At 45.0% G+C, this 19,914-nt stretch overlaps 1 protein-coding gene across 3 annotated transcripts in view; it reads left to right on the forward strand.

Moving 5' to 3' along the window:
- The window catches only part of SSH2 (slingshot protein phosphatase 2), a 258,888-nt gene that overhangs the window by 230,719 nt on the left and 8,255 nt on the right, over positions 1-19,914 (forward strand). For all 3 annotated transcript variants that reach the window (XM_084802744.1, XM_084802746.1, XM_084802745.1), the window contains 3 exons: positions 2,244-2,390; positions 7,884-8,084; positions 15,710-16,544. In XM_084802744.1, coding sequence (XP_084658870.1) covers positions 2,244-2,390; positions 7,884-8,084; positions 15,710-16,544 — 1,183 coding nt within the window. The remainder of the gene's footprint in view (positions 1-2,243; positions 2,391-7,883; positions 8,085-15,709; positions 16,545-19,914) is intronic.

The following is a 19,914-nucleotide window of genomic DNA, read 5'->3' on the forward strand; positions in this document are numbered from 1 at the left end:
TTACTCTTCTCAGGCTAAACTACAACCTGCAATGGAATCTAATTGTCTTTAAAAAACAGAATGATTGCCTGGGCGGTGGTGGCAGTGGTGCACACCTTTGATCCTAGCACTTGGGGGGCGGAGGCTGTTGGATCTCAGGGTTAGAGACCAGCTGGGTCTACAGAGTCATTTCCAGAACAGTCAGGGCTACACAGAGAAGCCCTGAACGGGGGTTGGGTGGGGGGCAAGCAGGGGAGAGGAGAGGAGAGAGAATGATGGGATGTGCAGACATCTACTTAGGTCTTATTTCTTTTTTGTTGTTGTTGTTTTATTTTGTTTTTTTAGTTTTTTGAGACAGGGTTTCTCTGTGTAGCCTTGGCTGTCCTGGACTCGCTTTGTAGACCAGGCTGGCCTCGAACTCACAGTGATCCGCCTGCCTCTGCCTCCCGAGTGCTGGGATTAAAGGCGTGCGCTAACACACCCACCTAGTCTCATTTCTTAAACTCAGTGAGTCTTAAGCTTTAGTATGCCTCTCTATTCACAAAACTGTGTACTGTTCCCTGCTAATATTTTATGGTATTTCAAAATGCAGTTCTGACATTAAAGTCATTTCCAGATGGTCTACATACTGACTTTGGAAACTAACTCCAAGTTTTACTTTACATAAACTCACATAATTGCTAATACAGAAAAAAAATTTCAAGGAGTTACAGTACCAATCAGCACTGGGCATTTTTCATCTCTGAAATAAAATTAATTAGGAAGCTTGTACTGTCTCTATCCAGATGAACCAACACTCTAGTACTAAAGTATAGGGTTAGAAATAGGAAATTGCTTAGCTTCTATTGAGTTTTTGTTGCTATTATTAATGTGTGGGGAGGGCACATTTGTGACAGAGGAGGCCAGAGCAGCAAGCACTTTAAACCTCTGAGCCATCTTTCCAGCCACTCATCTTTATTTTAAATAAAATCAGCAAGCCAGGCATGATGACTTAGGCCTTTAATCCCAGCACTCAGGAACAAAAAGCAAGTGGATCTCTCAGCCTGGTCTACATAGTGTTCCAGCGGAGCCCGGGCTACATAAAGAAACCTTGTCCTGAAAAAATAAATAAATAAAAATAAGTGTGCTTGCTTTTTCTTCTAATCATTTTATTGAATGTAACTCATAGTATAATATAATTAACAACAACTAAAATATACAATTCTGTGGGGTTTAGTTTCTGAGTTATGCAAACTATGTAAACCATTTTTTAAAGCCAGACAAAGATGGTGTATGCTTCCTCAGTCATATTTCCCTTCTGCTTATCTCTAGAAGCAGCTAATGTCATCACCTGACTGCCACTTCTCGGCTGTTGTGATAGTGCTGCTATGACCACCTGTGTGCAAGTTGTGGAGAGACTGATGCTGTGTTGTAACTCTATGTTTAGCCTTCTCAGGAACTGCTAAGCTACTTTCCACAGCAGTTGTACCATTTTACATTCCGACTGTGTGCTTCACTTTTTAAATTAAAAAAAAAATCATTTCTATTAGTAGGCTTTGGTTCTATGTTAAAACAAATTCAATTTATATCTCAGAAATTTGGGGCCTATTTGACCTTGACCAGACAGTGATTATATCTCTTCCTATAGTGTTCCCCCACCCCTTCAGAAACTGAGTTTGTAGAGCCCTACATTTGGTTATTTAAAGGAAACAGTGTTGCTACAGTAAACTCTAGTGATGCTTAAAGTCTATTCAACATTGAAGGGAAAAGAGCTTTTGTTAAATTAAACCCAAGCATTGATTAAGGTGGTGCAGGGAGAGAGGTCGTGGGAAAGTTTTTAATAGAGAAATCCATTTCTGCCAGCATCTCAGTGAGTGAGAACTCTTAGCTAGCAGGAATGCAGCCAGGTAGGTTGAGGGGGTGCCTGGGTCAGCGCTGCATGGGCCCTCGCCGCTTTCTTGCCTAACAATCTGGCGTTCAGAAAAATAAGAAAATCTTCCTTTTCTCTTTTTTCTTGGAGTATATCAATAGCCTGATTTTAACAAACAACTTCCAAATATAATTTTATTGTTGGTAATTTTAGCAGCAGAAATTTCTAGGTTGTAGGTCTCAGGTTGATTTTTGTATATAGATACCAAGACTGTTTCCCAAAGGCTGTCAAAGATGAGATTGTGCAACCGTACATAAGCTGGAGACGGACTTTAGGTGCTGAAGTTGGTAGACAGGATCTGGAAACCAGTTTCCGCCTGAGTAACAGGATGTGCCCTCCCTTGGGTTCTTCACAGGGTGCGGTATATCTTGAATGTCACTCGAGAGATAGACAACTTCTTCCCTGGAGTCTTTGAGTACCATAACATTCGAGTATATGATGAAGAGGCCACGGATCTCCTGGCTTACTGGAACGACACTTACAAATTCATCTCTAAAGCAAAGTGAGTACTGTCCCCACACGTTCTGACCCCTTCGTAGTATAAGCGCAGCAGCGGAGACTGAGACAGTTTACCAATAGAACTTAGAGAAAGGCATGCAAAGAAAAGGTCCTGAAATGTTATAGTCCTAGACAGAAGATTCATGACCTAACATTTTCCCTTTAAGCAAATGAAGTCCCTTAGAATAAGATGACCTCATACATGGCCTGGTGGTGGCGTGCACACCTTTGATCGCATCATTCAGGCAGCAACAGCACGTGGACCTCTTGGTTCTAGGCCAGCCTGTCTATAGAGCAAGTTCCAGGACAGCCAGGGCTACACAGACAAACCCTATCTCAAAAAAGGAAAAAAGAAAAAATGGAGGAAAAAGTTTTTTGGTTTTTTTTTTTTTTGAGAAGAAGTCTCTCGTTCTGTAGTCCTAAATAGCCTGGAATGCTGCATAGACCAGGCTGGCCTGGAACTCACAGAGATCTGCCTGCTCCTGCCTCCAGAGTGCTGAGATTAAAGGTGTGCACTGTCCACCAGGCCTGGCTCTGGATTAAATCCTCAAACTGCCACTGGGAATATTTGTAAGTTGTGTGGTAAAGACCACTGTGAGCAGGTGAAATACCCGGCCTCTCTGAGTACAGGGAGAGGCCTGACAAGCTTCAAAAGTCTTCCTAGTCATTGGCTCTGTTCCGGACACTCTACACAGTGAGAGTGTTCTCTGGCCTTTCATTGAGGTCATCATCAAATTAATTGACTCTTAAAGCTCTGAGGGGAAAATAAAATAAAAGCTCTGAGGACTTCCTTTCCCGGTCTTATTCATCGTTTACTGGGGAGAATCACAAGTGAGCTACTTGGCTATGTCTCTTTTCAGAATGAACAACAGTCAAACTGTCTTTCGTAGATGAGAAACACCTCTGTTTTAACTTCATTGCGAAATTTGTCTACACTCCCTTAACAATCTTGAGAGACAGGATAGGCACCAAGTCCTGTTGCCTCTCACAATTGGTGGATCAGGATCACCAAATGCATTTGTTTCCTTCATCTTGTAAAATAGTTCACACCTTGGGCTTCCAGTGCCCTATGAACTCCCGGGAGCAACAGAGGGTTGGAGCTGCGCTGTTCTGGCCGGTTGGGAGCCTGTTCCAGATGCTTCAAAGACCCGGCCTCATGCTTCTGCTGCTCTGGCAGCACTTTTGACACCAAAGTCTGCATTAATCGGGGTTCTTTAGAGGAACAGAACTTATTGGGGGTGGGGGGATGTACATAGGGATTTATTAGAATGACTTACAGCGGCTGCCTACCAACAGAACGTACAAGAACACAGCAGTCGGTCAGGCCCTGAGGCTGGGAGCCCCAGCTGGTCTTCAGTACACACTGGGATCCTGAAGGGCTAGGCGCTAATGTCAGCCAAGGAATGGACTGGACAGTGAGGGCGAGAGGCGAAGGGGGAGCCTTCCTTCTTCCATGCCCCTCACATGTGCTGCCAACGGAAGGTCTTCCCACCTCAAAGATGATTAAGAGTGATGTTGTTGTTGTTGTTGTTGTTGTTTCCAGACAGAGTCTCTCTGTGTCTTGGCTGTCCTAGACTCAATTTGTCCCAGGACTCACAGAGATCCACCTGCCTCTGCCTCCCTGAGTGCTGGGATTATAGGTGTGCGCCAACATGCCTGGCTTTTAAATCACTGAATTAAGCAAAATCCCTCACAGATGTGCCCAGTTGGTTTGGGGGTTTTAGATAATTCCAGGTATAATCCAGTTGTCAACCAAAATAACCATTACAAGCATCGAGGTTGCAAATAGAGGCAGTCAGTTCATAAGCTGCCCAAGTTCAGGTGAGAGTCTGTGATAGCTCTCTCTACGAGGCCCGACTCCTAACATGACACGCCAGGCTTAATTGAGACAATGGGGACTGAAGGGTGAAATTGAAGTGTGGATTAGGTGAAAACTTAGATCCTTCTTAAATAACTTAGAAGTTGAGCCCTTAAATGTTAAATTTATATTTTGGAGGCACCAAACCAACCCCCACCACTTAGAAATCCCAAATGAAAAATGCCAAACAGGCACATCAGGCCTTTAGTCCAGCACTCAGGAGGCAGAGGCAGGCAGATCTCTGAATTCAAGGCCATCCTGGTCTACAGAGTGAGTTCCAGGACAGTCATGGCTACCCAGAAACTCTGCCTCAGAAACAAAGGAGGGAGAGGGGCAAACTATTTTACTTAGGTTTGTCCAAATTTAAACACATTCCATACCTATAGGCAAAGGCCTAAAATTTGATATGTCAGAGTTGTTAAGAGCTCATTTGGAATGTAGAACACATGTCAAAGTTTTGTCTGAATCACTGCATCGGCTTTCTATCTGTAGTCTGATAAGAGCGCTCTAGTTTTACAGGAAGGACCAGAGAGATGGCTCAGTACTTATTGCCTGATGACCTAAGTCTAATCCAGAACCACATGGTAAAAGTTGAGAGAAATGACTCCTCCGAGTCATCCTATGCCCTCCGCAGGTGGACCACCACACTCCGATGCCCACCCACCCACATGTCAAATAAATAAGTACAGTTTTTAAAATTAAGAGAAATTATTCCATTCCATACTTGCATTCTTGTAGCTTCTCTGCTCACTGGCTTGGGTACCTCAGGCTCCTTTGCACTGATAATTCTTCACTCACTCACGTAGCTCATGTCTCCAGGAAAGCAAAATTATACACCTCCAGAAGAAGGCACGTCAGCCATCAGTGTAGTCGGTGAGCACATGAATAGCATGCCCCCTTATACACACACATGCATGTTTTAATTATTGCAACAGTTACTTGAAAGGATTCTAGAACCCATGAGAAGCAGCTGTAAGAGTAACAGTTCTGTACTCTGTAAGTGTTTGAATACGCCTTCTTCAGCAGCTGGAGGGTGTGACCAGCAGATGCAGAGGTGTATTCGTGCATTTAACTGATCCTTGAAGGGTAACTTTGTGCTATAACACTGCAGTGTTAAAATTACAACATAACTGAATAATGTTTATATCCAAGACAATTAGCCTTTACCTGAGGTGTTTTGTTTGCTTTGTGGTAGCATTGTTTTTGTTTCCTTCCCTTGTAGTAAAAACCACAGGGACTAGGGCACAGCTCAGTGGTTAAGTATGTGTGTAGCCCTGAGTTAAGTTCAAAGCACGCTGTAAAAAATGAGCTTTTGCATTCATGGGGTACAGGGATGGCTGAGGTAGGACAGCAGCATCAGGGATGGGCCAAAAGGAGCTGGTGGCTCTTTGGTATCTCTCTGTGTACTTTAACTCTCAAGCTTTCCAGCTATTTGGGGCAGCTGGTTGCAGTGAGAAACTCTGAACTTTCTTAACTCTTTAACTGTCAGGCTGATGGCTCTGGCTACTGTACTTTAACTCTTAAACGTTCAGGCTGGTAGCCTTGCTATTTGGGGCCACTAATTGTGGTGAGAAGAAAGAAAGAAAAAAACCATATATTTACATAACCATAGGTAGCTCCCACAAATCATTCATAAAAACATATATAGACAATCAGACAGATGGGCACATGGATAAAGCATGGGACTTCAAACAAATTCTAACAGGCTACACACACACACACACACACACACACACACACACACACACACACACACAGACACACTTTTGGATGAAACAGATGGCTTCAACAACTGCTTAATTCTGTCTTGGGTTTTTATATCATCTAATACAAAGGGTCTCTATATATGTAAAAAATTACTTCATTCAAAATAGATACAATCATTACGTAAAAGGTAGTTTCAGTGGGACTACTGATGGTAAGTTCTTTCATTAGAACTGTATCTAACTAGATACTTTGTTCATTATAAGTACAGTGGTTTTGTCTATGTGCTCATTATGAGTTCAAAGCAGAAGTTTTATCTTTTTCTTATTTCAAATGTGCATTATGTGTTCAAAGCAAAAGTTGTTTGTTGGTTGGTTGGTTGGTTGGTTTTGGGGGGTTTTTGTTTGTTTGTTTGTTTGTTTTGTTTTGTTGAGACAAGGTCTCTCTGTGTAGCCTTGGTTGTCCTGGAGTCACTTTGTAGACCAGGCTGGCCTCGAACTCACAGCGACCCGCCTGCCTCTGCCTCCCGAGTGCTGGGATTACAGGCGTGTGCCACCACGCCCGGCTTGCAAGAGTTGTTTTATGTCAATGTTTTTCTAAGAAACAGGTGTCTGTCTTGTCTTTTATAAATAACCATTTATTCTTTATATTCATATGGTCTTTCTTATCATGGTGTATACCTAGGCCTTATCCTTGGACTAACCCTAAATTATTAATTTGTTTCCATCTTGTTTTCCTTCTTGGTGTAAATCAAGTCCTCACAGTGCTTTAGCTAATTTGCAGGAGGGTAGAAGTTACTTGAATCAGTTCAGAATCATCGTCAGGAATTATAAAACCATCTTCATAAGATTCTGCAGGAAATCTGCCCAACAGCGTGAAGCAATAGACAGCAAGAGTCTGCCATGCCAGACACATGAGACATGCATGGAAAGGCAGCACAGCAACAACAAGCAGTCGTGAGGCAAGATCCCTGGGGCTCTGCCTAACCCAGGGGTACACCCATTCGTCAGCTGTGCAAAACAACGAGTGGCCTGCCTCCAGGAAGCTTACTTGTTTGCTTTTGCCAATCCAGCATCTGATTGCTCCCAGCAGCACGCAAAAACAAAAACAAAAATCAAGCAAACAAACAAAAGCAGGCCGCTCTCCTTCATCCCACCTTTATCACTGAGAATGACATCTGATATGTCACACGCTTTCCTCCAGTTCCCCGGGACTGTGGGAGCCTGGGAAAAGTGATCTCTAGAGTTGTGTCCAACCAGAGAAGAAACATCCCCTTCATTTACGCTTTCCTCCGCACACAGAGCCCGCCCTGTAACCAGAAGCTTCTCTATTAGAATAGGTCAGATGAGTCATTACCACACTGTAGCTCAGGAGCATGCCAGCCAGAAGACAAGCCTGAAGCTGTGAGGGAACTGGCCCCTGCCACACGGGGACTGAGCTCTAGCTCAAGATGTAAAATTCCCCTCTCCGCGCTGTGACGGTCAGGACACCACCACACTGAATTTTAGTTGTCTGTTTTCTCTAACTAAATCTTGTCCTTTAGGATAAGAGCTGTGCGTTACTTAAGTTTGTGCCGACACCTTGTACATTATCCTGTATGTGGTACATTCTTGGTAAATCTTTAGTGAGTGAATTAAGAGGCTTAATACTAAAATTGAAAAAAAGAGTAATGGTGCCCCACCTTTAATCCCAGCATTTGGGAAGCAGAGGCAGGTGAATCTCTGAGTTTGAGGACAGCCAGAGACAAACCTTATGTTAAAAATAAATAAATAAGCAAATAATAATTGTTTAAAAGTACAGTTAAAGATGAGAGCATATTGTATAGCAAAAAATAAATTTTAAAAAATGGCGGGGCAATACAGGAACCTCCAGTCCAGCTCTCACACTGTACTGTCTGTTGTTGTCCTGTCTTCTTTACCTCAACCTCCCCACTAGGAAACATGGATCTAAATGCCTTGTGCACTGCAAAATGGGGGTGAGCCGCTCGGCCTCTACTGTGATCGCCTACGCAATGAAGGAGTACGGCTGGAACCTGGACCGAGCCTATGACTACGTGAAGGAGAGGCGAACAGTGACCAAGCCCAACCCCAGCTTCATGAGGCAGCTGGAGGAGTACCAAGGGATCCTGCTGGCAAGGTGGGGCTCGCGTGCTCTTCCCCGAATCATTCCTCTACGCGTCCTTAAGGCAAACCAAGAATCATTTTCTGCACCTAGTCTGATTTGGATGTGATTTTTTTTTTTAACTTGGATTTGTTTCTCTATCAATTTTTTTCATAATATAAATATAAGATTAGCATGGAGATTAGACATATAACCTTTCAGGTTGTTTGGTAGATAAAACTAAAAGAAAAATTAGAACTACATTTCAGTTTTCCACTAGAGTGCAACAACCTGTCAACATTCTTATAAAGCTGGCTACAGCTGCCTCATCCAAAGAGATACCCGTTGTTCCTAAGGTACTGCTGATGTTCCCTAGAATTTTTGGAGGGGAAAAAATACCCCAACTAATAACAGAGCTTTTCTTTTCTCCAAGTATTTAGTTTTAGCTGGTACCTTTGTCCAACGCATTTTATGATTATACCCAGAAACAGATTAGCTTGCTCTTAAAAAAAAAAAAGTAAATAAATAAAAATAATTAAAACTCTTTGATTTGTATGAAACTGAAAAAAAAATTACAAAGGGGAAAAAACATCTTAGGTTCAATGTCTACAAATAATAGTCAAGATTGCCTTGCCTGTTTCTCTAGGTTTTGTTTTATCATACATTTTGATAGATACTTTTCCACAAAAATTATTTTCCAGCCTGCCCTTCTACCTAGTACTGTGTTCAGTCACTTCCTGTGTCAATCAGAAGCAGCTGTTTCCAATCATAACTCAGTAGTTGATTATCAAAATGCTAATTCTGTTACCTTTAAAGGTTAAAAAGCACCTTGTCTACTCGTGCATCAGATAGTAAACGACTGGAGGGCCATTTTCCTGAGCTGTCACACGCTGAAGTCCTCTGACTTGATAGATTGGGTTTGTTTTCCCAGTGAGCAGTTCTGGATTGTGTTTTTAGGGTAATGACACAGCTGTCTAAGAGCAGTTGCAGCTGGTGCCAGGGTTTGACTCCAGGAGTCTCATGACTTGATCTTGACTCTCAAATCTGGGCTGTTTCCACAGAACAAAATGTTAAATAGCCTTCCAGCCTATCCAGGCCGAGGGGCCACCCTCTAGCCCCAAAGAATTGTGAAAGTGTGACCACAACACAGCATACGGTTTCCACTAAAAACCCCTCCCATTTGCTCAGCATTTGGAATGGTTTCATCTAAGCCTCGGTCTTAGAAGCTGGGGAATGCTCACTCCTCCTCTGTTTCAAAGAAGTTCTAGGTCTTTTCCATGACACTTTTAGATTAAATCAGAAGATAGGACACACAAGTTCTTTTTGGCACAAGGAAAAGGTGCCTAAGCACTTGAGGAGAACATGAATACTACATGTTCCCAGACACGCACAGCACACACAGCGGATATGAGGCAATGTCCTCATGTGACCTACTGAGAGGAAGGACGCCACACATCCTGCCAACTCCAGTATTTATTCTGGAATCCCAGGCTACTGCAAGCTGTGGGATTGGTTCCCCGCCCCCACTGCCCCCCCCATATGTGGTTTTTCTTAGATGTTAAAGGAATTTCAGGAAAAAAAAAAAAAGAATGAATGGCAACATGAACTAGAAAATCACACTTCCTCTTTCCTCTTCCTTTCCTCCTCTGTTCCATCCTGACTTCCTGGGCTTGACTCATAAAGGGAGGGTGAGCTCCAGAGAGAAAAACACAGAGTCTGCATCATTGGATCTGGCTAGTGTCCCTGGTCACCCAATTGCTGCAGCCTTCAGAAGAAGTCACTTGGTGTTTCTAGTCCCTACCTGACCCCCATCTGTAAAATTAAAACATCAAGATGAAACAGAGAGGCGGTACAAGCCTTTAACTCCAGCACTTGGAGGCAGACAGGTCTCTGTAGGTTCAAAGCCAGCCTCGTATACATATCAAGCGCCAGGACAGCCAGGGCTAAAGAGACCCTCATACATACATACATACATACATACATACATACATACATAGTGGGTGATTAGGTAGGTAGGCAGGCAGATGGGTAGATGGGTAGACAGGTAGAATGCTCACTCTGAGCCAGGCATGGTAGCTCATGTGTTCAAGGCCAGCCTGGTCTACAAAGGGAGTCCAAGACAGCCAAGGCTCTGCTATACAGAGAAACTCTGTCTCAAAAAAAAAAAGTTCACTATAAGTTTTTTTTTCACAAAATAACACTATTTTTTTTAAGACAGGCTATCACATACCCCAGGCTAGCCTTGAACTTACTATGTAGCCAAGGCTGGCCTTGAGCACCTAGCCTCTTGCCTTATCTCCCCAGTGCTTAAGTCATTCCTTCTTTTCCTTATTTTAATACCCCTGTGTATTAAAAGTTGCTTCTCGTCATCTCTTCTCCATGGTTACACGTTATTGACAGCACTGGCATCAGCCTGCCTCCCACCATCACAAGCACACTAACTCCCCAGAGACTGGGATGGGATATGATGTCCAGGCTAGGGATTTCACTGAGGTTCCTTTTGGCTGCCAGGACTTCCCATAGGGTGTGTTCTAGAACCAAATCCTCCCTCACTGTCCTTCCACTTGACTGGCGTCACCTGTGTGTGGTGTTCTACAGAGGAAGAAGAACCCTCCCCAAAAGCCAGCTAGGTAGACAACCACCGAAGTTTGGTTATTTCTTAGTAGTATTTTATTTCCGGATCTTGTATTTCCTATCCTGGGAAACACATGGTGGCTCTCAAAGACTTGTGGTCATCCCAGCATGCTCTAACTGCAGTCACCCAGAGCAGCACTGGGTGCTTAGCTGGAGCTGGCAGCTCCCTGTTGGAGACAGCTTGGTGCAGTGACCTGTTAGTAAGGCGCTTCTGAAGTAACATCTGAGTTGGTGAGAGTGGTAATGAGGACAGGAGGGCGCCAGCCGCGTGCCAGCCCCCTGAAGTCAAAGGACTTCTTACAGCCTTCAAAACAGCATTGGTAGCTCAGAAGCAGCTGGTTTACTCTTCCACTTGGAGACCTAGAAATGATGGTATCATTAAACTCTTGCTATTTCTTATACTGTAGTTTTTTTTCAGTTTCTATAGCTGTGGGGTGGTAGCAGGCAGACCGAGAGCCAAAGCTCCTCCTTAAACTCTTCTGTGTTCTGATCATGCAAGGATCCGCCAGATTTGTGTTCTGTCAGACAGCTTCAAGTTTCAAGCAGACCATTTGCGAGCTGGACCATGTGTCTGTGGTATCACGTTCCGGTGTAAAGGGGGCAAGGAGGAAGAATTAAGTGACAGCTAGAGAGAACTTGTGCCTTATGTCCTCAGGCATGTCCGTTTGATTCTTAAAAGAACCTGGTCATGAGGGAAGAAGCGGCAGGCGTTTCTTTTTTCCTGGGTTTCTGGTGAAGAACAGTCTAGCTAGACACAGCTGTAGGTCAGCAGCCGAGAGGCTGAGCTGAAAGCACATATATTTCTGGTCCCATGACAGCCAAGCCTAGTTGTGGCTTAAAATGATGGTTTTTAATAGCTTTCCAGTTAAATAATCAAAAATATCCAGGACCATACACAGCTCCCAGAAACGTCCAGTGCTTTCCTGGTACCCTAGAGAGTAATCCTGGTGTGACACTTCTAGCAGTGCTCTCTGTATGTGTTTCTAAGAGGTGATGCTTTTACCTAATGTGTGACAAGAAAGCAGAGGCGACAGAGTGGAGTGTCTTACACATCTTACCAACTGCATCTCTTTCCTGCTCTTCTAATAAGTAAAAAAACCAAACTGTTACCTAGAGTGGCCCAGTCATTTGTGTGTCTGTTTACATGAATCCAAATTCAGGTCAGAGGCCACTCAAGGGAGGAGACATCTGAGGCATGGTTGCATCATCTAGGCCACAGGCCAACTCTGAAGTTCCTTTTGGCAACTTGTTTATTTACTTGCCTGCCTAGGATGGGAGTCGGGGGTCAGCTGGATTAGAAGTTAACAGTTTAAAATAATAGGCATGAGCTAATGTTGTCCTTCCAGCCCTATCAGTGTCAGTGTTAGAATACACTGCTTCCAGACGGAGCCTCCCTGAGAAACAGTCTAGTGTTACCAGTAAACCCTCTGATGCACACATGCCCTTTGACCCATGAACTCTACTCCTATTACAGAAACAGCTACAAGAATGTCCCTGGCAGTGTTGTTTATGGTAGCCTAGACTATTTGTTAACCATATGGATAAATTAATTGTGACACATTTGTTTTCACTTTGTGAAAATACATTTGCATACAGTGGTGGAGCTTGAAAACACATAAGCCAAAATAATGCTTTTAGGATTGGGTGTGGTAAGCGTGCCTTTAATCTCGCAGAGGTGGGCACATCTCTATGAGTTTGATCTTCCACAGAATCCGGGAGGGAGGCAGCCCCATTGCCAAGGTGCAGAACGCAGTCAGCAGGGAGCACGTGAAGTTGTGCTTTCACGGTGATAGTAATAACTGCTCTGTGCCAGAGAGCTGCCTACCACTCTGCTGTATACGTAGGTGTCAGATGCATTCCCACGCCTCAGTGCAGTCAGTCCCCAGAGCAGAAGAAAGTGCCTGCTGAGCAGCAGGCTGGGCTGGCAGCCACCTCCTCAGAAACATTCTCCATTTACACTCATTTGCACAGCGTCCACCGCATAGTCCCTCCTGAGTGACAATTTTTTAATGTAGTAGATGTATTCATTTTATGTATGAGTGTTTTTGCCTCCATGTGTGTATGTGCACTACATGCGTGCTTGGTACCCATGGAGGTGAGGGGAGGGCATTTTGATTCCCTGGAACTGGAGTTATGAACGATTGTGACCCACCATGTGGGTGCTGGGAATTGAACCTGGGTCCTCGGCAAGAACAAGTGTTCTTAACCACTGAGCCATCCCCCACCCCTAACAGTTAAGTAATTTGCAAGCATTTTTTTAAAACTATACTTAAGGGGTTTCTCAAGGTGATGGAAATGTCTCATCTGTTTATTGGCTAATAAAATCAGCTGCTACTTTGAACAGCTACCCTCTGAGCTGTCTCCTCAGTCACACGCATCACAGGAATTACCCTAGTGTGGTGTGTGAGAAGGCCTGATTGAACAGCCCCATGATAAGCGACAGTATAGAAAATAGAAAACACAGTCGTATCTAGGCCTGGAAACAAAGGCCTAAATTTAAGAAATAAACTTTCATAGGAAGCAAATCGGCCTTGGTTGGTAGTAATATCCAATTTCGTCCATGCAGGCCCCTCCCAAATGCCTCGCACTTATTTGAGATTTGTGATATGTTGTCTCCTCCTAGGGGTGGCTGGAGGTCGTGCAACTTGACGAGGGGAAAATCTACTGTACACCTGGTTAGCTGGTTATAATTTATCTTCATAAACAGATTTGGCCTGTTCCCTATGAAGCAAAGCACCCCATTGTGAAGGCCTGAGTCAGAGCACCCCACCCCACCCCAGCGGCAGACGGCAGAGGGAGCTGAGAGCAGCAGGTGTAGAGTTGAGAAGAGACAGGATCACATGAGTGTAGGTACATGACTCAGCAGAACCCATGGGTGGCCCCAAGCCCAGGGCAAGTTGTCTGAGGCTGTTTCCCTTTCCACCCACAAGTTAGGTAACACTTTGTCTGCTTATAAATCTTGGGGACTGTCATGCACCATCCTTAACATCTAATCCCTGAGGCAGGTGATCCTGACCAACCGTACAGGCAGCTGAGAAATTTTGGCAGGCGCATTAGGAACTGTGCTTCCTGTAGGCATGTAGTTGGAAGTGAGTCTCGGCCCCACCTCAGACTCCGCTTCATGAAATAACAAGAGAATGACTGTGACGTGGTCGTCAGGGTTGGTGACTAGCCTTCTTTGGCCCACATATTTTTCCAAGTCTTGTCTCAACTCTAAGATCTTTTGGGAAAAGCCTGCCCTTTATGTTCATCCTTTTCATTCTGTGATGGAACATTCTCTCTGATTTACTAGGCCACCTTTATTTTCAATTTCTAAGAGTGATCACCTTAGCCGGGCGTCCCAAGGACCACATAGAGAGCCTGTACACACACACACACACACACACACACACACACACACACACACACACACACACACGCTGGAAAGGAGGCTCAACAACCCGAGTTTGGTACCCAGCACCCATATTAGGGTAGCTGCTAGGCTCCTAGAGATCTCATTCCTCCTCTTCTGGCCTCGGTGGACATCCTCACAAATAAAAACAAATCTAAGAAGGAACACGGTCACCGTACCCTCACATCTGCACCAGCAGTTAGAGCTACCGTGTAAGCTCTTCACCACAATAACAAAGCCTCTAAAGGAGTGTTTCTCTTTGAATGACTTACATGTTGTTTAGATTGGGGGTCATTTTGTTTCTGGTTAGAATTGGTTTTTGTTTTGTTTTTAATTGTTTATTGAGATCCTTTTTTTTTTTTTTTTTAAGATTTTAGATTTTTATCCAGGTGTGGTGGTACACGCCTGTAATCTCAGCACTCAAGGAGTCAGAGGCAGTCAAATCACTGTGAGTTCAGGGCTAGCCTGATCTACAAAGTTCGGGACAGTCAAGGCTACACAGAGAAACTCTGTCTGGAAAAATAAAAGATTTTATGTTTTTAAAATTTTGCATACTAAATATTTTGATTGTATTCCTACCCTCTCCCCTACTCCCAGATCGTTCCCCATCTGCCTACCTTTCTTTCCTTTTCAAAAAAACCAAACAAACAAAAACCAGTAAGACAAATAACAAAACAAAAAAGCACCCTAAAAACATAGCATCAGCTTTATGTTGGTGCCTGCCCTAGAGTACAGTTGATATATCTAGTATCACCCTAGTGGAGAAACCCATTTTCCCTTTCCCCACAAATATCAATTGCAGATAGCTTCTAGGTTAGAGGTGGGACTTTGTGTCCACTGCCCCTTCTTAGTGCTCACGGTTTGTCTGGTTTGAGCCTGTGCAGGTCACAGTCTCTGAGTTCATGTGTATATCTGGAAGGTGTTGTTGCCTTCAAATCATCCACCATCTTTCTGCCTCCTCTTTCACATAGATCCCTGAGCCTTGGGGGAGTAGATTTACTTATTTCATATGTAGGATGTTTTGCCTGAGCGTATGTTTGGACACCACAAGCATGCATGGTGCTGTGTGCCTTTGGAGGCCAGAAGAGGACGTCAGATCTCCTGCCTGACTGCTAGGCACCGAGCCCAGTCCTCTGTAAACGCTCTCACAGCCAAGCCCAACATGCTCTCTTGTTTTGTTGTGTTGGGTTTTTGTTTTTGGGGGGTTTTTTGGGGGGGAGGGTTTTCAAAACAGGGCTTCTCTGTGTAGCCCTGGCTGTCCTAGACTCACTTTGTAGACCAGGCTGGCATTGAACTCATAGCGATCCACCTGCCTCTGCCTCCCAAGTGCTGGGATTAAAGGTGTGCACCATCATGCCCGGCTTGCAGGTCACACTCTTACCAACACCATGAGAGAACTCATCAGCAGCGACTTTAACAACCAACTCGGCTCCCGTTAATCTGATTACATAAAAAGTCATATCCCAGCTTGCTCCTATTAAGTTGTGCATCTTTTGAGGTGTTTATTGTCCTGGTCCATCAAATAGTAGCGAGGATTTTGCAAGAGATTAAGGTTTCTCTGGATATGTTTTCCTGGAAGGGTATTGATTGTTTACACAAACTAAAGCAAGGTGTTTCGTGTTTGTGTCACCCACAGCAAACAGCGGCACAACAAACTCTGGCGCTCTCACTCAGATAGCGACCTCTCAGACCACCACGAGCCCATCTGCAAACCTGGCCTGGAGCTCAGCAAGAAAGAGATGACCACATCAGCAGACCAGATCGCTGAGGTGAAGACTGTGGAAAACCTCGCAGCCATGCCTCCCGTCTTTGTGGAACACGTGATTCCGCAGGATGCAAATCAGAAAGGGCTGCACCCCAAAGACAGGGTCATCTGCTTGCAGTTTTCCTCACAGGAGCTTCATGCTGGACAGATAGAAGACGAACTAAACTTAAACGACATGAATGGATGTTCCTCAGGGTGCTGTCTCAGTGAGTCGGAATTCCCCCTTGACAACTGCCATGCATCTCAAGCCTTAACCCAGCCGGGACAGGCCCCAGGAATGGCCAACACGTTCCCAGACTTAGCAGTGGAAGATTTGGAGACCGACGCACTGAAAACCGACATGCATGTCCACTTACTGCCGATGGAAGAGCTGACATCTCGCCTGAAAGACCTCCCCATGTCGCCCGATCTGGAGTCACCAAGCCCCCAACCCAGTTGCCAAGCTGCCATCTCCGATTTTAGTTCAGATCGTATTGATTTTTTTAGTGCCCTCGAGAAATTTGTCGAACTTTCTCAAGAAACCCGGTCTCGATCTTTTTCCCACTCAAGGACAGAAGAGCTAGGTGGAGGAAGGAGTGAGGCTTGTCGCCTGTCAGCGATGGAAGTGGCTCCTTCAGAAATGGCAGCTGATGACCAGGGAAGCAGCTCCTTGAGCGACACTCCCCATGCGTCTGAGGACTCCTCAGTGGGTGAGGACCAGTCCAAGGTACAACTGCTTTACGGTTTTCTATGCAATGAAATTGTCAGCAAAAACCGATGAAGCCTTGCTGTGTGAAGGTCCCCGGGGCTGGGGAGGCGGGGAGCGGGTGTAGCTCACCCACGCTAAGCCAGCTAAGCCAGCACTGTGCCGCTGAGCTTTACCCCTGGCCCTGACTTCTTTTTTGTTGTGGTGGTGGTGGGCTTTTTTGTTCTGTTTGGGCTTTGGGGTTTGGTTTTTTGGTTTTGGTTTTGGTTTTGGTTTTTTTTTTTCTGAGCAAGGGTTTCTCTGTGTAGCCTTGGCTATCCTAGACTCACTCTGTAGACCAGGCTGGCCTCGAACTCACAGAGATCCACCTGCCTCTGCCTCCTGAGTGCTAGAATTAAAGGCGTGCACCACCATGCCTGGCCTAACTTCTTTTTTAATTATGTATATGTGAGTTGGCGATTCACGAGTGATGGTGCCCAAAGAGGTCAGAGTGATGAGATTCCCCCTGGATCTTGAGTTACAGGGGCCATGAGCTACCCATCATAGGTGCTGGGCACTGAGCTCCCTTCCTCTCCGCACGTGCTCTTAACCACTGAGCCGTCTCTTCAGCCCCTTTACTCACTTTGATATTAGCAGAGATTTCACTAGTAAACAGTGACATGATCTGGCTGAGATCTTCCTTTAAAACAGGGTGCTTTTTTGTTGTTGTTGTTGTTGTTTTTGTTTTTCGAGACAGGGTCTCTCTGTGTAGCCTTGGCTGTCCTGGACTCGCTTTGTAGACCAGGCTGGCCTCGAACTCACAGCGATCCGCCTGCCTCTGCCTCCCGAGTACTGAGATTAAAGGCGGGCGCCACCACGCCCAGCTTCAGGGTGCTTTTTTAAAGGATTTCCAGGCTTTGGTGTCATTTTAGATTTATGTATATAAATATTTTGCCTGAGCTGGTCACGGTGGCACATGCCTGTAATTCCAGAACTCAGTGAGGCAGAGACAGTTGGATCGCTGTGAGTTCGAGGCCAGCCTGGTCTACAAAGCAAGTCTAGGACAGCCAAGGCTACACAGAAAAGCAACAACAACAACAGAAATGCTTGCATGTATAAATGTGCACCACATGTGTGCCTGGTGTCCACAGACATCAAGAGAGGCCTCCAGATCCCTAGAACTGGAGTTACGGGTGCTTGAGAGCCACTGTGTGGGTGCTGGGACTCAAGCCCAGGCCATCTGCAAACGCATCAAGTGCCCTTAGCCTCTGCGCCATCTCGCTATCCCCCGCTGGAGGAAGCATTTCTGAAAGGAGATGACAGAAGAAAGGACTAGTGAAAACCAGTGTCCTGACGAGCAGAGGGAGGCCTGTGGACCTCTGGCTCAGACCCTAGCTCAGCAGCGAGGCGGTGTCACAGTGCTACCTGAGTGAGACGTAATTCTGAGAGGACAGGGATTTTCGGAAAATGTTTTATCTCAGAAAGTTCACAGGCAAGACGAGTGTTAAATAGCTGCTGGGATAGCAGCAGGTGCCCATGCTGGGTTCAGTGATGCAGGGAATAACATTAGGTGAGAGCCAGGTGTGGTGGCGCACGCCTGTAATCCCAGCACTCGGGAGGCAGAGGCAGGCAGATCGCTGTGAGTTCAAGGCTAGCCTACAAAGGCTGGTCTACAAAGCAAGTCCAGGACAGCCAAGGCTACACAGAGAAACCCTGTCTCAAAAAACCAAAAGGGAAAAAAAATAATAATAACATTGGGTGAGTTTCCCTTCAGTCTTGTGGGGCTCAAGAATTAAGAGGTAGTCTGGGAGCAAACAAAGTGACATATTTTTGTTTATTTGTTTTTGTTTTGTTTTTCGAGACAGGTTTCTCTGTGTAGCCTTGGCTTTAATGCAGTTGACTCTGCAGTTCAAGGCTGGCCTCGAACTCAGAGATCCACCTGCCTCTGCCCACCAATGCTGGGATTAAAGGCGCACACTACCACGCCTGGCACTGTACAGTTTCTTAAGAGCCATCACAGAAGCAGGGGGAGATACCTTAGATGGTCAAAAAAAAAAGTGCTTGTTTTGGTTTGGTTTTGTCTGTTTGTTTTGAGACAAAAGTCTCAGGTTTACTCTAATATAGCAAATTATCTTTTTTGTTTGGTTGGTTTGGTTTGGTTTTGGTTTTTGGCTTCTTTGAGACAGGGTTTCTCTGTGTAGCCTTGGCTGTCCTGGACTCAGTTTGTAGACCAGGCTGGCCTCAAACTCACAGAGATCCACCTGCCTCTGCCTCCGGAGCGCTAGGATTACAGGCATGCGCCACCATGCCCAGGAACTGATCTAATGATCTTAATGGACCTGGTTAAACTTTTGTGATGTATTTATTTTACAATGCTAGGGACTACAGCTGAGCTTTATCACCAGCCCTGGCTAGATACCTGAGACCTTGTAACTTCTACCTGCTCTATTCTACCTTCCTCTGTTATTTCGTCTTAAATACTCCAAGACAACTCTTGCCTCTACTTCTGTTGTCTTTGTTGTGTTTCTGCGGGAAGTCAGAATGTTTGAGCTGTCTGTATGGACCAGTCAGGGCAGTAGCAGTGACAGAAATAGCCTTCCTACTGAGTCCTTGGTCATATGAGTACGCCTTCTGTGGCCCGTGCACATACCAGGCTCACCAGTTCTGCCAAGATCACCTCCGCTTGGTGTCCTGGCAGCTTCCTCCAACGGCAAGACTGACCTTGTTAATTTATACCAACCGAGAGTCTTTTATAGGAAAAAGACCAGTATAATTACTGAGAAAATACTGTATTTTGAAGTCTTACATATATACAATCTTAACAAAACAGACTGATAGTCATAATGATCTGACTTTTTTTGGTTTTTCAAGAGAGACTTTCTCTGTGCAGCACTGACTATCACTTTATAGGCCAGGGCTGGCCTCAAACTCACAGAGATCCACCTGCCTCTGCATGTGCCACTGTGCCTGGCTAATGCTCTGACTTTTTAAAAATATAATTTATTTAATTTTATTTTATGTGCATTGGTGTGAGGGTGTCAGATCACCTGGAACCGGAGTTACAGACAGTTGTGAGCTACCATGTAGGTGCTGGGAATTGAACCTGGGTCCTTTGGAGCAGCAGACAGTGCTCTTAACCACTGAGCCATCTTTCCAGTCCCAATGTTCTGACTTTTTAAAAGGGCCATTTCTAGATTTTGAAGTTAATTTTTTTTTTTCAGTGAGACTTGATTTGTGGAGGGAGGAAGGGATTTGGGTTGGAGGAGTCTTGTTCTAAATCCACAGGAATTGTTACCCTGTGGAGGAGTAAGATAGCTGAGAGGTGGGGCTCTAAGGTTGCTGAGGGAAATGGCTGACTAAGCCGAGTAAGTATACCTTTTCCAGGAGGAGCCACATGAAATTTATGGATTGT

This window comes from Acomys minous, assembly GCF_964271855.1.
Source record: "Acomys minous genome assembly, chromosome: 12".
Classification (NCBI taxonomy): Eukaryota; Metazoa; Chordata; class Mammalia; order Rodentia; family Muridae; genus Acomys; species Acomys minous.